The sequence below is a fragment of the Gavia stellata genome, chromosome 11 (genome assembly GCF_030936135.1).
Source record: "Gavia stellata isolate bGavSte3 chromosome 11, bGavSte3.hap2, whole genome shotgun sequence".
Lineage (NCBI taxonomy): Eukaryota > Metazoa > Chordata > Aves > Gaviiformes > Gaviidae > Gavia > Gavia stellata.
In genome coordinates, this window is record NC_082604.1 from 17,569,593 (window position 1) to 17,585,938 (window position 16,346).

Here is a 16,346-nt window from a genome sequence, read left to right on the forward strand (position 1 = left end):
GTAAATCTCTATCCATTTTTTAAAAGCATTAAACCTAAAAACAATTAAAAAGCAGTTGCAATTGTATTATTTTGTAACTCACTTTTCCAGTCAATCCCTTCCCCAAACCTATTTGCAGCGATGGTTAAAAGCAGTGCCCATCTGGAGAGGGAGGAGTCAGAGCTGCCGGGCAGAGGTGAGAGCTTTTACTGCAGTGAGAAAGTCGTCTCTCTCGAAAGCAATCTGAGCGGAAAATCCAGGCCCAGCCCTCAAAATTCTGTGGTATTTTTAAGCCAAGTCCAAAAATAAGTATTGTAAGATACACTTTACAGGCAAACTGTTCAGAAAACACAAAACATTTTCAAGTCCGTTTAAAAAAATAATCCTTTTGGTCTAAACAATAGGCATGATTTGCTCTGGTTTAGATACCCACCTGAACATGCGTTTGGGTCTATCTTTCAAAGTTTACCCCAGAACAAGACTTTTTGCCGTCAGCTAGCCAGCCCTGACAGCTTCACAGCAGGACAAACAGAGTGATGCCTCCTCCCCTCGGTGCAGGAGAGGACGAGCACAGATCTCTGCTGAGAGGTCTCCTGCCAGGTCCCTGTTGCCTCCAGCCTCACTGCCACACGCCAGCCTCTGCTGCCCAGCTGTAGCTGCAATTAAAGACAACAGGGACCATCTTTTGTGTCTCTGGGGGGACTGCCTAACCCAAAATCACCCCATGACCCACTCATCCACCATCAGTAATGTTTTGCAGCAGGTACCTGGGGGCACGTCCACAGACTGCCAGGGAATAAGGACACTCGGAGGTCTCTACTATTGCATTCTGTTGCACAGTGTAGGGAGACTCCCTCATCTTTTCTGGGGGAGGAGGGGGGAAAAAGGCAGGTGTTAAATGCCCAAAGCAGCCTAAAACAGCTAACCGCATCCTTTCTAGTTATCCAGATCTCTGCAGCATCAGGGAACGTTAAAAGAAAGCAACAACCCCCAAAATGAAAGCAGGTGAGGTAATTTTCAAGAGATGACAGTCATGTCAAAATACAGCTGTTGCAGGCCTTCATCACTACTGTCGCTATTGTTCTGTAGTGGTTTTAGGTACGTAATAAGGAAAATTGAAAAGTTCTGAAGAGGCGATGGCCAAAAATCTGACCTTCCTGAGACTTGCTGAATCAAATGCCCCCTTTTGAGCTTTGCTCATCAGTATTTTTCCTGTGATCACAGCATTTAGCCAATAACAGTATCTACAGCAGTTCATTGCTGTCTATTTTTTACAAGGAGCTTGCTTTCAGTATTTCCCACAGGAAATGGGGCTCTCTTAACTGCTGAAATTTTGCTGTGCTGAGCGCAACCAGGATCTCTCAAGTTTCACTAGTCTACCTCCATCACACCAACACAGAGACCACAACACAGAATGAGAAATTACTTTATTTATTACAGATGGTAAAATAATTCAGCGAAGCGCATCAGAGCTTCAGAAAGGCAGTCGGCGTGTCAGGAACTGGCTCTCATTAGATACTACAAGGCTCTGAAAGAGGCTAGAGCTAGGGGAAAAAAACCCCACACCCAACAGAAAAGTTCCACTTGCAGCCAGGGTATAGCACCAAGGAAAGACCTCAGGTACATCCACACCATTGGCCTGGCCTGGGTTGAAGGTCTGGTTTGTGTATTATCCCTTACCTACATGCAAGCATGTTTTTCAGATGTGGCCCTGGCCTGAGCTTTAGGCTGTCTGGAGAGGATTTGCCACGAGCACGGACTGTCCTCCAAATCAGGGACACACACTGTGCTGGATAGCTGCCAGGGAGATCTCTTTGGGTTCCTGACTGTCTTGCTTGTTAACACAATAAAAATGATATTAGGTGGTGCAAAGAGCAACTGTTACAGTCTAGGGAGCAAAGCCAGAGCAGTATTTCTCCCAAAGAGTAACAGGGTTAAACCAGAAAAAAACCCCCAACAAACCAACATCATCTCATATGCAATGCTCATGCCTGAAGAGATGAAATCAGGCTCAGTGCTTCTCCCAGGGAGCGCGGGGATGAAGCATCATCTAAGGAACTCTCACACTGCTGATTTACATGCTCCACACCATGGTATACAGATAGCATCCAGCTGAACAGATAATAGGTCCTTTCAAGGACAGTATTCTCTATTTAGTGGCAGCTACACATAGAGGTATAGTGTATGGGAACTGATGGAGTGACTCTACTACTAGATATGGTGCGTTTACGTGAAGTCCTTCCAAAGGCATCTCCACAGAGTCTGTGAACACTCGGTGCACCACGCAGCCGCTCCTGACCACGAGATGTGTGTGCCTCATTCAGCCTGTTGCTGCGAGGCTTAATGGAGAAAGAGGAGACTTTTACAGCACGTGACCATGGACTTTGGGAAACCAGGTAAGCCCAGACCAGATATCCATGTCCCTGGGATGAAGATTCTGGGTGTAGATTTGTGGGTCAGGACCGAAGTGTTCAGGGAGCTGTGCTCTCAGATCTGGTCTTGGCAATGGGCTAAATTGAGCACCTGTCCTCACCCTCCTGCACCAAACACCATTTCTGGGGTGTTTCCAGCCAGCGGGAGAGAGAGTAAGGGGCTTCTGCCTCTCTTTTCCCTGGTAAAGAAGTTTCAATCCCCTCCAAACCTTTCCCAAGCACTGATGCCATCCAAAACCCTCCAGAGACAAAGAAAATGAGAGATACAGGATTCAGCTCCCTCCCACCTCTGCTACAAGTGCATCCACGGAACTAAGTGCGCTTTTCTGAACCGAACCAACAGGAATACCCAGGCTCCGCAGCATGGCAGAGGCACAGGCAGCATGGGCTTTTCCAGCTGTGCTTGCAGCCCTGCTTGCTCGTGCTGGGGTTGCAGCCCTGCAGCATGCTCTGAGCTCTGTTTAAAGCCTGGCACAGGTTTCTGCAAGCAGCCTTTTCCCTGCTTGTGCCATATCACCATTAGTAGCATTAAAGGCATATGTTCCCCAGGACACTAACACGATCTGCCAAGAACAGTTTCTTTTAAATTTGCTGATATTTGAGCCTCTTTAATGTGTGAAGGAATCAGATCCTCTCTCTGCCAGGGTCTTCCCAGCAGCTGGTAGGGTTTGTTAGCGCAAGTGCTTGGGGTGCTGCAGCTACGATCCCAGGGAAGGCGCTGGGCACCCCTGTACACAGAGCAGCAGGCACCAAGTCGCTGCTGTCCCAGTTCATACAGGACAGGCATTCCCCAAATTCGGCTGCTGTGAGGAGGTGGCAGGGAGAGGCTGGCGAGGGGACATCCCACACGGGTCTCAACATGGCCCCCACCAGGAGGAAGCAAAGCAAGAGAAATCCTGCAGCCCACACTGATTTTTCAGCCCTGGGATACTATGCGTGGCAGGGCATTTAGTCATATAAATATAGTCAGAGAGGAGAGGGATAGCTTCCCCAGACAGAGAACATGAAATAGGTGATTCATTTTTAGGACAGGAAGGCCTCAGACTGTCTACTGCAAAAGAGTCATGACATTTTGAGCCGAGTCAGGTAAGACTCTTGGCCCCCTAAGGCACCTACTCTTACAAAAGCTGCTTCAGTCTTTAGTTTCACAAGTTTTTTTTCTCTATGAACTGCTCAGGGGACTTACAAAGTCCCTCTCAAACTCTCTCAAGAAGGTTGAATTTTACAAAAATATAAAATAAATCATCATGAATACAGAAAGTCCCCAGAACTCTTTAGAAGCAGGAAACTGTAAACAGCAACATCCTGTGTTTCAGTAAATAATTAAAATGCAAAACAGAAACGCCAGCAAAGCAGATGTTAGGTGCAGATTCCTGTAATATGAATCTGGTTGAAGCTCCCACTTGCTACCCCCACAGCCAACCTGCTAAATCTGATGTGTTTTGATGTCCAGCATTGTCTGATACTGGACGATAAACAGTAACATCCATTCCCCACCCCTGCCACCACTGATACTCCTATGGGAAAATGAAGTCTTCTGCTAAACACCACGCTGGCTGCATTTTTCAGCCCATAGCAACTCTGTGGCAGGCCAGCTATTGCTAAGCCCAAGGGCAGAGAATCCTTCTCTCAAAAATAAGAGCACTTGCAAAAACCTTTCTCTGTGTCACAAATTAGCTGCAAGACAAGGCAGATGAAGGACAAAGAATTAAGAGCAGATTATAGTCCTGGAAGACAGGAACAAGTGAACTGTTTATCAGAAACACTGCTGGTGTGTAAGGGAATGCTACCTGGAGTGCTCACAGGATCTTCGCTTTTGCAACTCTGCCTGGTGCTAAGAAATTACAGGGTTGGCTCCCTATAATTTTATCAATACGTTGCCACACCTAATGTGATTTATGATTTTTGCTTATCTTAAAGCAGTAGCTCCTGGAGTGCTATGAATACATCAAAGTCTCCCATTCCATCAAAAACAGGAATAATATTTCCAGCCTGTATATTTTAAGAGGAAAATTCACAAATATGAACAATCAAAACTTGGAAGACAGTGTAAAGGAGTTTTGTTGTTTAACATTAAGACTTTTAATCCTGTGATATTTGACCACCTAATGCCCATGTTAACACACAGAGCCAGCTGAACTACGATTTCACAGCTGTCACATCCACCTCACAGACCCCAGTGGCAGCAAGCAGAGCAATCCCACCATTTTGCCCCACCAGCTCTGGCTCCTACTTCGGAGTTTAGAGGCAGACACTGCTGGCAATACACAGCTGAGCAGCTACTGCTTGCAGCGCCCAGCTCACCAGCACACCGCAAGCTTCTTTCCACGCATTTTTTCAGCATGCATTGACTTAGGTACATATCAACATTACTAAACCAGACAGACATTGAACCTCCCAGGGCAAGGTTTTGCAAGCAGACTTATTTCTATGTTGCAAAGAGCCTAATGAACACCCGATCACTTATTGCAGGGTTTCCCCGTTCTCACTCTTGGAGGGGACTGTTCTCTTTATAGCTCCATGCACTAACTGAATTCCCCTTGCTTGTGCGCGTCAGTATTTATCATACCAGGCCACCTGTGGCATTCAAACACCTGATCGGAGATGACTCAGCACCAAAATCCTGCGGGGAGATGGTCTGCTACACAGTAGTAAGTGATTATAAACAGACACCAAAAACTCCCAAGCAAGCCCTAGGAACAGATACAGATGTTTTCATGAAGCTATCTAAGCAGGTGGAAGGATATTATCTATCTATTATCAGCAGCCGTAGTCAAGCAGACCTCAGAAATCCATTAGAGTGAAACGTTTTCCTTCTGATTATTTTAGTTTTGACCGTGGGCTACAAAATTTTAAATTAAATGGAAATCAAAATTTGAATGGCAATGGAACCATTGGCTCCCACCACAATGCCCAAGTTGCCATGAAGGTTTTCACATAAATGCATAACTAGCTTAGAGCCAGGCACCAAATTAAACACGAAGTTTCCTTGATTTCTTCCTCAACTAAGACCCTCCTTCCTCCCCCATGCTTTGTGAAACCTATGGACATTTTTTTATAAGGGTTCAATACTCCTTTGGCCACTTGTTGGATGTCGAAGGGTTTTATTTTTCACAAAATTGAAGCTGAGCCCTTCTGCTCTGTATAAGGCCAGAAATCCTTTCATTTGTTGAGAGGAGCCATTGCAAGTTAGCTTGTAGCAGAAGGTACCATGCAAATCAGCAGGGGATTATACTTATAACATGTACCAGGAACACCCTAAACATCTTTGAACAGATGAGCTATTGAGAACTTGCTTCTTTAATTTCTTCAGTGTTTTTGGAAGTTGAAGTTGAGCAAGATCCTATGAATTAGGTATTCTCTCCTCATAGTAAAAAGGACCACATGAAAGACTTCACATATTCTCCTTCCAGTCCTTTGAGATCTAGGAAAAACAGAAAACGGTCAATTTGGTTCCACTTTAATCCTTTAAGCAGCACTAAAAGGACCTCCAAGCAGACAAGTATCTTCTTATGACACACTGAGGCACCTATACCGTTTTGAAGAGGAAAAGAGAAAAGTGCTGTCTTTGGCAATGACTGTGAAGGGGTTGCGACATCCTCAGCACAGGGAGGTCTCTCTGACACAGAGCAAAGCAGTTCAGCAGGGACAAAATGGAGGAGGGCAGCGGGGACGAGCAGACTGCAGGGGCTCTGCCAGGAACAGAGAACTGAAGAGGGTTTAATGTGCTGCTCTTGAGTGGTGTTTTGCAAAGATCCTATCTTCTATTCCCATCTTCTGATGAGACTGCAGTATAAGAACAGGAGAGCAACCAAAGATCAGACCTCAAATACAAGATAAATACCCTTAGCATCCTTAGCAAGGTGCCGGGGGGCAGCTGAGAGGTCCCACACTGGCAGCATATCCTCCCTGCAGAGCTGCTCTGCAAAGCCCTCTCACCCCTGAGGCCACCCTGCAATAGCTTCAGCTTAGCACGCTGCACATCGATCCCTTGCACACATCTGGCTCCAGCTGGGGAACACCCTCCCCCCCCCACCCCGGGATTTCTACCAGAGGTGACAGCACAGCCACGAAGGTGACCACCACCTCACAGGAGAGCTAACCGAAGCCAATAAAAAGAGCACCTCCCCGGCTCCCCTCCACCTTTCCTTCCTGTGTGGAGCCAATTCTGTTCCTCCAGAAGTCACTGGCTGCTCTGAGCACACCACAAGCTGCTCAGAACAATTTCTGGCCCCTCTCTGAGTCTTTGGAAAGTACCTGCTGTTTCTGCAAATAGATCTATACCAAGTCATGTGGCTATCCTTACTTGGCTTCAGGTATTTCTGCCAACACAGCAAATTTGGGCTCCCATCTCAAAGGTGAAAGCAGATGAGACTTGTCCACCCTGTCATAGCAGGAGTTCAGTTATTTATTCTTCAGCAAAGCATAAGGAAAGAGAAAAAGTGTGCGGTTGCCCAAATGCAAGGATTCTGCAGAGCCTGCACACGGAATGACACACTCCTGCAAGACATTACCCTATGACAGCCTAAGCAAAGCTCTCTCACAATGTCACCCAGCTAGTACCCAAGAGAAAGGAAAGCTGCTTAAGCCAGCATTGATTCACCACCATGAAGGGGCACAGCACGCTGCTGTCTGATCAGGAGGGGTAGCCAGCACGTTTTGCCTGAATGTGCCCCCCTCCCAAGCCAAAGGGAGGCAACCTGCTGTTTCATTACTGCCTATTAGTAATGATGAGCACTGGGTACAGTGAGTTTTTCACCTTTGTGCTGCATTGCAAGCATTAATATTGGCGAGACTCCTATCTGATAATTGCAGTCCGTTCACCAGCCCTGTTTGGTACGTGTGGGAACCAATGAAGAAAGGTGAAGCGACATGTGCAATGCTCCTGACACAAGATCCCTTTGAACCCAGGACTTGAGGCTGGCTGGAATTAGATCCTGCTCACCAAAATCCATCCAGAGACAGCACCCAATAGATGATGCTGCCATGGCCCATGCCCTCCCCTCCCTTCCATGCCCCATCTGCTTTCTGACAGATCTTCCCTCACTCTCTTCTAAAAATAGATTATTTTTTTTTTCTACATACCTGGTTGGGGGTTTTTTTGCTTGATTAATTTTCCTTTTGGCAACCCCCCCAAAACCCAGGACCATGTCTGAGAACCAGGTTTCCAGCACGGATGCGGCAGAGACCAGATGATTTCAGGGCTGTTCCTTAAGCCTTTGTTATTAGTGAGATTTGAGAGGCTGGGCCGTATCACATTGTGCTGAGAATACAAAGCCCGAAATGAAAGAGGAAAGAGCAGTTTGTGTGAGAAGCCTTTCATTCAAAAGGGAGGAGTGAGCCAACACATCAGCAATGCGAAATCCTGAGGCCACCAGGCCACCAATTAGCCTGGGTGCGGGGAGAGGGGCGAGCAGAGCAGGCAGGACCGTAGTCCAGTGCACCAGCACATGCATTCCCAATAGCCCCAAAAGAAGAGAGCTCCTGGGTAAAACACAGACTAATGACCATTATTTTCAAGAACACAAGTAACTTATCTGTAAACATCACTCCCCCAACCAGGCATTAGCTGAGAAAAAAGCAGCTTTGGAGAGAGAGACTAATTACATAGCTCTCAACAGCTGGACTTTGATCATAATTACAGTGCCTTCTTCATCTTACATTAGCGGCTTTCAACTGCAGCTAGGTGGGCACTTCTTGGAAGGTGGAAATCCCGCCCGTTTCAGATAGTTAGCTCAGTTTATGACTCAGAGCTAGCCTGGGTTTTCTGCAGCACAGGATGAGCTCCCACGGTACCATCCAAACAAGTAATTCATGGGGGTCAGCTACTTGCCACTTCAACGCAAGTGCTTCTGTCCTTACAGCAGCACCTTCCCAGGCCCAGGACCCAGAGCACTAAGCCTGCTTTATCACTGATTTCAAGCATTTCATGCAAATCACTTTATAAGGGAAGCAAAAAAACAATGAGGTTTTTGTTCAACTCCATTGTTACTGAATTTTAGCATCTCTTAGCTCTTTCTATTTAGAAGAAAAAAAAGATAAGCCCACTGAAGATATACCCTTCCAAGCTCACTTCAGATGTTCATGCACTACATTTGCATCCCCCACTTCTGCACAGGGATGTATGCCCCTGTCAGTGCTGGGTGCCCCTCTGCCCCTCTCTCAGCTGGGCTGCAGCTCCAGCACTAAACTCCAGTGCCTGCAGCAACAAGGGGGGCTTGTTGAGGAGGATGCTGCAGTCCCATGTCCTAGCTGAGTTGTCTGTACTTTTGTGTGATGCAGAAGGTACCTTTGTTTTAATGCCCACATTCAAAAAGAAATAAATAGCCTCAATGAGAGAGCTGGGCTCTTGAGACAGAGGCTGGAGTGGCCTGAACAATAACACACAGCACTGGCAGTCTGGGCATCCTGCTGTTTTTTTTTTCATCTGTGGCAATGAATTGCAGTGTTGTTTAGGTCTATCATAGCAGCAGCACATAGTTTCACTGCTGTGAAGTGACAGGCAGTAAGTATACAAGCATTATAATGGCACATTAGTTGACGCTCCTAAGCGTGATCTGTGTTCACCTCTTGACAGAGGAAATGTTTTAGCTGGCTCCCACGCTGTCTGCCTGCCAGACACCCCCAAAGTGAAAAGATTGATAGATGAAGCAACGGCAGAGGGTAAATCTAAGCCACAAATCTTAGAGCTAACTGGGATTTATAACTGCTTCCCACTCCACACTGACCTACAGGGAAACTTGTATGACCCGCCGCCCATTTTAACAGGGTTTCAAACACTTTTCACTATTGCTATTTTGTCAGCATGCCTCAGCTCAGCGTTATCAGTTTGCTATTTAGATTATTACTAGATGTAACTTTAAAGTTACAAAGAATTATACTGGTGTTAGCTAAATAAAGCACTTCGACCACATCAAAGCAAAAGTGTTTCAAACTGTGTGAAATAAATGCAGTTATGAAACTTTTCAATTTTGTTAAATCAGTCAGATGAGTATCGCCCAGCACATCATGAAAGACATCCAACCAATGGAGCTTAAAGCTGAAGACCATCTATCTCTTCATCCTGAGAAAACTCTCTCTGGGACCAGCTTTCAGCAGATTTGACTGTGGCAGAGCACAGCCACTAATAACTGGACAAATGCCACTCCAGCTCATGTAAACAGACATGTATAACAGCTGAGACGCGTTATTACTCTAAGCTACATCTCGATCAGGTTTTATGACTGAGGAGTGTCACAAACTTAATCTGTCCCAAGCTGTCCCGAGGCTTCCCACACCGCAATGGTCACTTAAAAACTCATCATGCTGCTAAGGCACGCGGCGAGGAGCAGCATTTCTAGTGAAAGGCCTGACTTGCTGGAGGATGCAGATTTGAAAGTGAGAAAGGCGCATTTAAAAAGTTCTACAGAATACAGCCAAGTGAATTTTTTTTGTCTTCAATTCCTGCTCCAGCTGGGTTTTTTTGCCTGAGCCGCAGCACCAATTTTATGAACCCGTTCTTTGACATAGGATGGGATGTGACTGGCAGGAGTTCACAGGGGCTGGGAAGCTGTCCCAGAGCTCAGGTACACTTCCCAGTGCATCTTTACGCTTTCCAATTTTGGGGCTGTTTTATTTTTTTTTATTTTCTATTTGGGAATTTGTCTGGCTATGGCTTACAGCCACTGAAACTTCTTCATCTACTAAAGACCCCACTGCTGCTAGCCTGAATGCACCTTCCTGGGTGGGCACCGCTCTCATATTGCTGCTCTTCTGGACACACGCACATCCCCACGGGGGTAAGCGGGGCTGGGTGGGTTTGTGGGAGATCAGAGCGGGGCTGCATGTGCCTGGCCAGCCCTGGGGCTCGTGTTGTGGAAGGTCTCGCTGGGGAAACCAACACCCGCGGCTTCGTTCCACATTCCTCTGCCATGGCAGTGCGGCCAAGGACTGTGCGCTATTTCCCAGCTCCCCTCCTCTCCTTCCCCTCTGCTGGCCCCAAATGCGGCCCCTCTCCTCGCTGCCAGGTCTCCACGCTCTTCCCCAGGACTGTCGCACAGTGGCGGCACCAAGCACCCAGTGGATTATGGGGGGAAAACCCCCCACAAACGTTGCAACGAATCGTAATAGTGGGGGAAAAAAATGAAGAGATCACAAAGCTGCCTGTAATGCCGGGGCCGGGTGACAGTGGCCAAGCCCTTTCTTCAGCAGACAGCTATGCAACACAAGCAGCCTTCCCCAGCACCCTGAAGAGGATGCAGAGTTAATAGTTAACCCTTCTGGGGATCAAATGCCTTGGTGAGACACCAGCCAGGGCTTTTTCAAAACACAGCCAGAAACTAGCCTTAAAGTAGCTTGACAAGTGACTGTGCTCAGAGGATTTCACCTCTCCGAACTTTACGACTGGAAAAATACCATCTACATGTCATTTCCATGCTTAAATATAGTATCTTCTATTGGGAGAAACAAACAAACTGACAATGTGATACTGTGATACCTCGTGCGGACATGCTCTTTTATCTGCTGGAAAGTTATAAAACTCAGCATAACAACAAAGCTAAAATAAGAGTGGTTGTCAGGCTCTGAGGCTGGCTGTTTAGACAGAATGAAAAAATATTATTGGAAAAATGCTCGCTCTTAGAAGGCAGTTTTTTCTTCTCTGAATCTTTTAAATGATTGATTTATCCTTTAAATTCCAAAATCTCAGAGCTTCGTAGTTAAGCTCATGTTCTTTCCAGGAGCTTTTTCATTTAAAGGGACAAATAAACACACTATAGAAAGCTAAAGCAATTCCTGCACTACCCAAAGCACAGAGTAACCTTCTGCTCCAAAACACAGGGAAAAGATACTATCAGCTTTCATGTTGTTTACCATATATTTTTTCTCTAATGCCAAAGAGGAAAAGGGAGATATCTTAAACGGATGCCTATAATTAAACAGTAACCTGTTAGAAAGCCAAAAATAATAATAAGCTCCACTGAGCATGAAGAGAGCAGCACATTTTTTCCGCGTGCAGCCCAGCTGCCACCGGACGATAGCAGAAAAGTTAACAATTACACAAGACACACAGATCAAACATGCGATAGGAAAGAGTTACGTCACACTCAGAGACTCACCGCTGGATGCAGGGATCAGGGTAGTACTGCAAGGTGGTGAAAGGTGCCGGTTCAAAATTCATTTTCTTCGAGCCCCTCTTTGGGTACAAACCAAAATAAAATAAATTAATAGATATAAAGCCAGCAGGCTAAAAGCGATAAGGTCAAGTGGTACACGAGGTACAACTTTAGAGATTTATTTTACACTTGCGAATGGGTGGGATCTCCCAGGGACTTGGCCAATGGGATTCATCAAGTGACCCGAGCATCACCACCAGTCCCTCCTCACCAGCTGGGCATCTTCTGCATGGATATTTTCCCCTCCTCTCAACATCCTTAATAAACTTTGGTGTACGTCGGCCACACTTGTTGTTGGGAGCTCATCTGGGGCATCTCTGAACTTCTGATCTCGCTGGTCACTGGTTGCCTTCCCGCCTGACTTCACAGTTTAATTTTGGCAGCTCTTGCAATTTTGCAAACTGCTGTGGCCGCTGGTCATCCTCGTCTCCAGATGGCTGGAGTTTCCTCTGCTGGGTGCAGCGTCTGTGCTGAATTTCATCGTACTTTAAAAGCTTTCCTTGTCAACTCTGTGGCTAATACCTGCGTAAAGTTGCCTGGGGAAATTTTCAGTCTCTCTCGTGCCACAGTTCAAACAGTCTGTTGTGGTCACAGTTTCAAAAGCTGAATGACAAAATATGGGGAAATTCCTCAATTAAAATTAACTCTGAACTTTTGCTCCTCTGCCTCCCCTTCCTGCCCTCCTCCCCCCAAGCAAACTATCAGATGTAATTGTTAATGTTTCCCCTCTGCATCTTTTGACTTTTTTTCAAAGAGAATTGAGATGATATAAAAATCTTTCATTGTTTTAGTGTTCTGTAAATAATATATACGTTTTCCACATGAAAACCAACCATAGTTTCAAATATCTTGAGGAGAAAAGAAAAGTAAGAAAAAAGAAAATAAGAGTCATATTTTTCAGGCCACTAAAGCCTAAAGGAACAAGAGCGAAGTGAAGTCCACCAAAGCAAACTACCAAAAATGAAAAGCAGATTTGATTTTCCTGAAGGAAAATAAAAGCCAGGAAGGAAAACTTCAATTTTGTTGTGTGTCCTTCCCCCCCTTTTGTTTTTTTAATTCACACAGAAAATCATTCAGAAAAGCAACCTGGTTTGTTCTCCTGTTTTTCCCCTGCCATGGCTCATCCAAATAGTACAGGCTGTAAACCTATCCTGGTTTTGTGGTTTTGGAGAATGAATGAAATATGAATCAGGAGCTAAATTAAAATGGATTCCAACAGGAAAAAATAGCGTCCATGTATCTATGCACCAGTGGGATTGCATCTTCAAGCAGATGTATATGTTTGTGTATATGAAGAGAGGGGAAGGGGCTGCCCTACAGCTCACCTAGAGTGCATCTTTTGTGCTGATGTCAGCACAAATGCCAACTTCCCAAGCAAAAGCCAGGAAACCTCTGAGACAGCAATGATTGCCTCTTATTTTCCCCCTCTGTGTTTTCCTTGTAGGAAATTTTCGTTCGAAGAATGTCATGTGGAAACACTTTCTTTGCTGCCTGTGCCAGGGTGGCAGGGTAGCTATTTCAGACTTGACATTCTCCACCCACACTCAGCCTGATAGTTCCTAACATCTGTGAATTGTGAATCCTGTAAACTCGCAGGGCTGATCCCTGGCCAAGTCCAAGCAGCTTTCATTACAATAAGCGGCATTAGCCAAGGAAGACAGGCTGGAAACGAAGGATGTATTTATTAACTCAAGTTAAGGGCTCCCTTGCTGCTGGACACTGCTTCCTCTGCCTGGCCTATGGAGGAGCAGTAATACGAAACACCTTTCTTCTCTTAGGCTGAGCCCTGGAGTAAATACCAAACCTTGTAACCTGCATCACTGGTGAAGAAGTGTGGAAATGTCCAAACCAGGCTCCGCTGGGGAGGGAAGAGGGGGAAATCACACCAGGGCTTATATACGCACGATGCAGCCCAGGGAGCATGGCTGCAGCATGGCTGCATCCCCTTCTGCTGCTGAGGTCAGGGCTGTGTTTACCCCTGTGCCGCGACCTCTCCCAAGGCAGCAAATACCTCCAGGGAATGGGCAAGGAGGGCCAGAGGACAGTGCAAACTTGTGGTTCACACTGCTAGCCTGGCTCTGGTCTAGGCTTTGAGCATCCACTCTTAACCAAAGACACAGTGGGCAAGCACTCTCCCTGCACAAACCATTTGAGCAAGAGCTTGGGTTCATGCTCTCTTGCTCCAGGACTCAGTTTCAATCTGCACCCATGGGTGTGAGTATGGATAACCAGCCTGGCTGGGGACATGCATGTAGGCACCAGGCTGTGCTGTGGGTACACTGCTAAGACCTCGTGCTTGCTCATAGAGACACACCAGAAGCTTGTTGGATTTCTTCTACCATGCCCGTGGTGGGACTAGCCTCTGCAGGCCTGGCTTCATGAAAGAGTGACCATGCATTATGCACTCTCCCAACAGCCTGGAAGAGTTTCTCTTTCCTGATAGATTTCAGCCTAAAAGGAATAAACCTCATGCAAAAGAAATGCCATGTGAAAACGGCTGTTCTCATGAAATCCTGCTCTACCTACTTCTCCATGGGAGCTGGAGAAGAGTCTTTCCCAGCATGGCCTGGGTGCCAGGGCCAATGCACTGGGAGCAGGGGAAGGCTGGACAATTCCCACCGGGAGACTCAGACCTGCTCTCCTGGTTTTGGCCAGTCTCCTCACCTGGCATGTGCCCAGATCATGCTGTGTGCCCAGAACACACATCCCAAGGGCTTTATGAAGTACAACAGGTAGCTCCTGGAATTGATGCTGCTGGGCTGCCTCTGCCTCTAAGGATGGGCCTGACCCCTGGTTTTACACTACCTTAACTCTGCACAGCAGAGTACCCCTCGGACCTCAGAAACATTAAGTACAAGTCTGCTACAGCCTAAACTACGAAGCCTGTGATTCCTGCTTTTAGTGCCGAACACGTCTAGCAGCACCACAGTCAAGAAGAGGCAGTTAGTCTCCAGCTCACAATTCACACCAAAAGAATAACTTCTCCTGAAAAACCATAATTAATTTAAAAAAGCACCACCACATAATTGTAATGCGTAGTAGTAGCTTGGAGCAGGGTTCTCTTCTAACTCACAAGGCACTGATGGGAGGGGGTGTCTAGCAAGGTCATTTCCATAAAAACTTCAAAAGGGACCACTAACTGCCCAAGGTCCTTACCAGCCCCCGTGCCTGGGGCTGGGCAAATGCAAATGGCTCACAGTTGGGCTCATTTTAGCAGTGCACGCAGTACCTGACTGCTTTTCCCAGAGAGCGGGACATTTTCAGCCTTCCACAGAGATCTGTACATGTTTTGAAGTAGCTCAGAAGGCCCATTTTTGCTTTTCCCAGCTGGAAAATGGAGCCATGGAAACCCACTGGTGACAGTGCACAGAAAACACCTGCAAAAGCCAGCAAGTGGCCTGACTTCTTTCCCCCAACCCCAGCTTCCTTCCTCCCCCCTGCTCACAGCCAACATTTAGCTGTGGGTTGATTCACCATGAATTTAGACAGAGATATCTACCATTGCACTTAGACTGCATCAAACTCCTCTCAGCTGCAAGGCGCTCCTTTGCATAGCACAGTCCGCAGTGGAAACACAAGCCACAGGGTGTGTGCATGCATGTATTGCCAGTGCCCTATGCATAGCTGGGAGGCTCTCAAGGCTCAGTGGTATTTGGCCAACCCCATTTTCGCTGCCTTAAAAAAAAAAAAAAAAAAAAAAAATCTCCTGGGAGATGGAGCCCAAGACACTCAAGAGCTGAAGATTTCAGAGGGGGTCTGAGTGGGTACACGAGGACTAGCAAAGTTCATCACAGCAGCCTGGGAGCACAGGCAAAGGGGAGCTTCTCACAAAAGCAGACCTCAAATGTAGTCAACTCAAAAGAAAAAGGGGCTTGTGATATTCTCAGTGTTCACTACTCTTCCTCGGAGGTTTCCTTGCTGGTAATGAGGGTGATGCTAACCTAATGGCAGCAGGCACGTGTCCTGCAGAAGCAGGGCGGAAGCCAGGGTGTCAGGGATCTGTCTGGCTCGCGGATTTGTATCTGAGCCTCTAGCACTTGCGGTAAGCAGGCGGCACGGGGATATGCGGAGGAAGCATGTGTGTAGGTGGGTGAGAATGCAGGGCATCGCTTCACCACTGCTGTTTTCACGTCTGGGAGTGAAAAACAGCTAGAGAAACAGCTGTAGACTACTCTCCCATTACCCCTCCATGCACCCTTTCTACGGCTTGAATTTAAGCTGTGATTGAAACAACCACGAGATTATTTTTTAGTGGAGGCAAACATTTATATCCTCAGGAGGAGACTGCTGGGGTTTTACAATGGTCTCCCCATCACCACCCAAACTCAGCGCCAGGCTGCCTGTGTGCTAGCCCCAGTCCTGAAAGGAAGAGACACCGTTTCCTGACATCTCTGCGACTCCAAGTCCTGATCTATGGGTCTGAGGATCTCTGAAAGGCTTGGAGCTAAGGAAGACAGGGAAGGGGAGACACCAGCTTTGCTCTGAGCCACCTTTGCAACTGCTGGCTTCAGGATTTGCCTGGAATCAGCCCCACCCTTTACACCAAGGGATGAAAAGTTTCATTTGCAGCTTGGGGTTTCCAGGGGAGTGGTTGTGGTTGTTCTAGGTTTTTTAAAGTTAAAATGCATTTCTTTTAAGAGCAAGAAGTCTGTGGGATATAGGGGATTTTTTATTAGAAAAAGTTGAAGAGAAGGAAGTCCCTCCCACCAGAAATAAAATGTCTTTAGCTTGGATATGCAAGGGAACAGGAATACACAATGTCAGTGTCTCTTTCTGAGCACAT

At 46.7% G+C, this 16,346-nt stretch overlaps 1 protein-coding gene across 1 annotated transcript in view; it reads right to left on the minus strand.

The window, feature by feature from the left end:
• TP63 (tumor protein p63) overlaps positions 1–16,346 on the minus strand; it is a 117,366-nt gene that overhangs the window by 93,893 nt on the left and 7,127 nt on the right. The window contains exon 2 of the mRNA XM_059822862.1: positions 11,507–11,583. Coding sequence (XP_059678845.1) covers positions 11,507–11,583 — 77 coding nt within the window. The remainder of the gene's footprint in view (positions 1–11,506; positions 11,584–16,346) is intronic.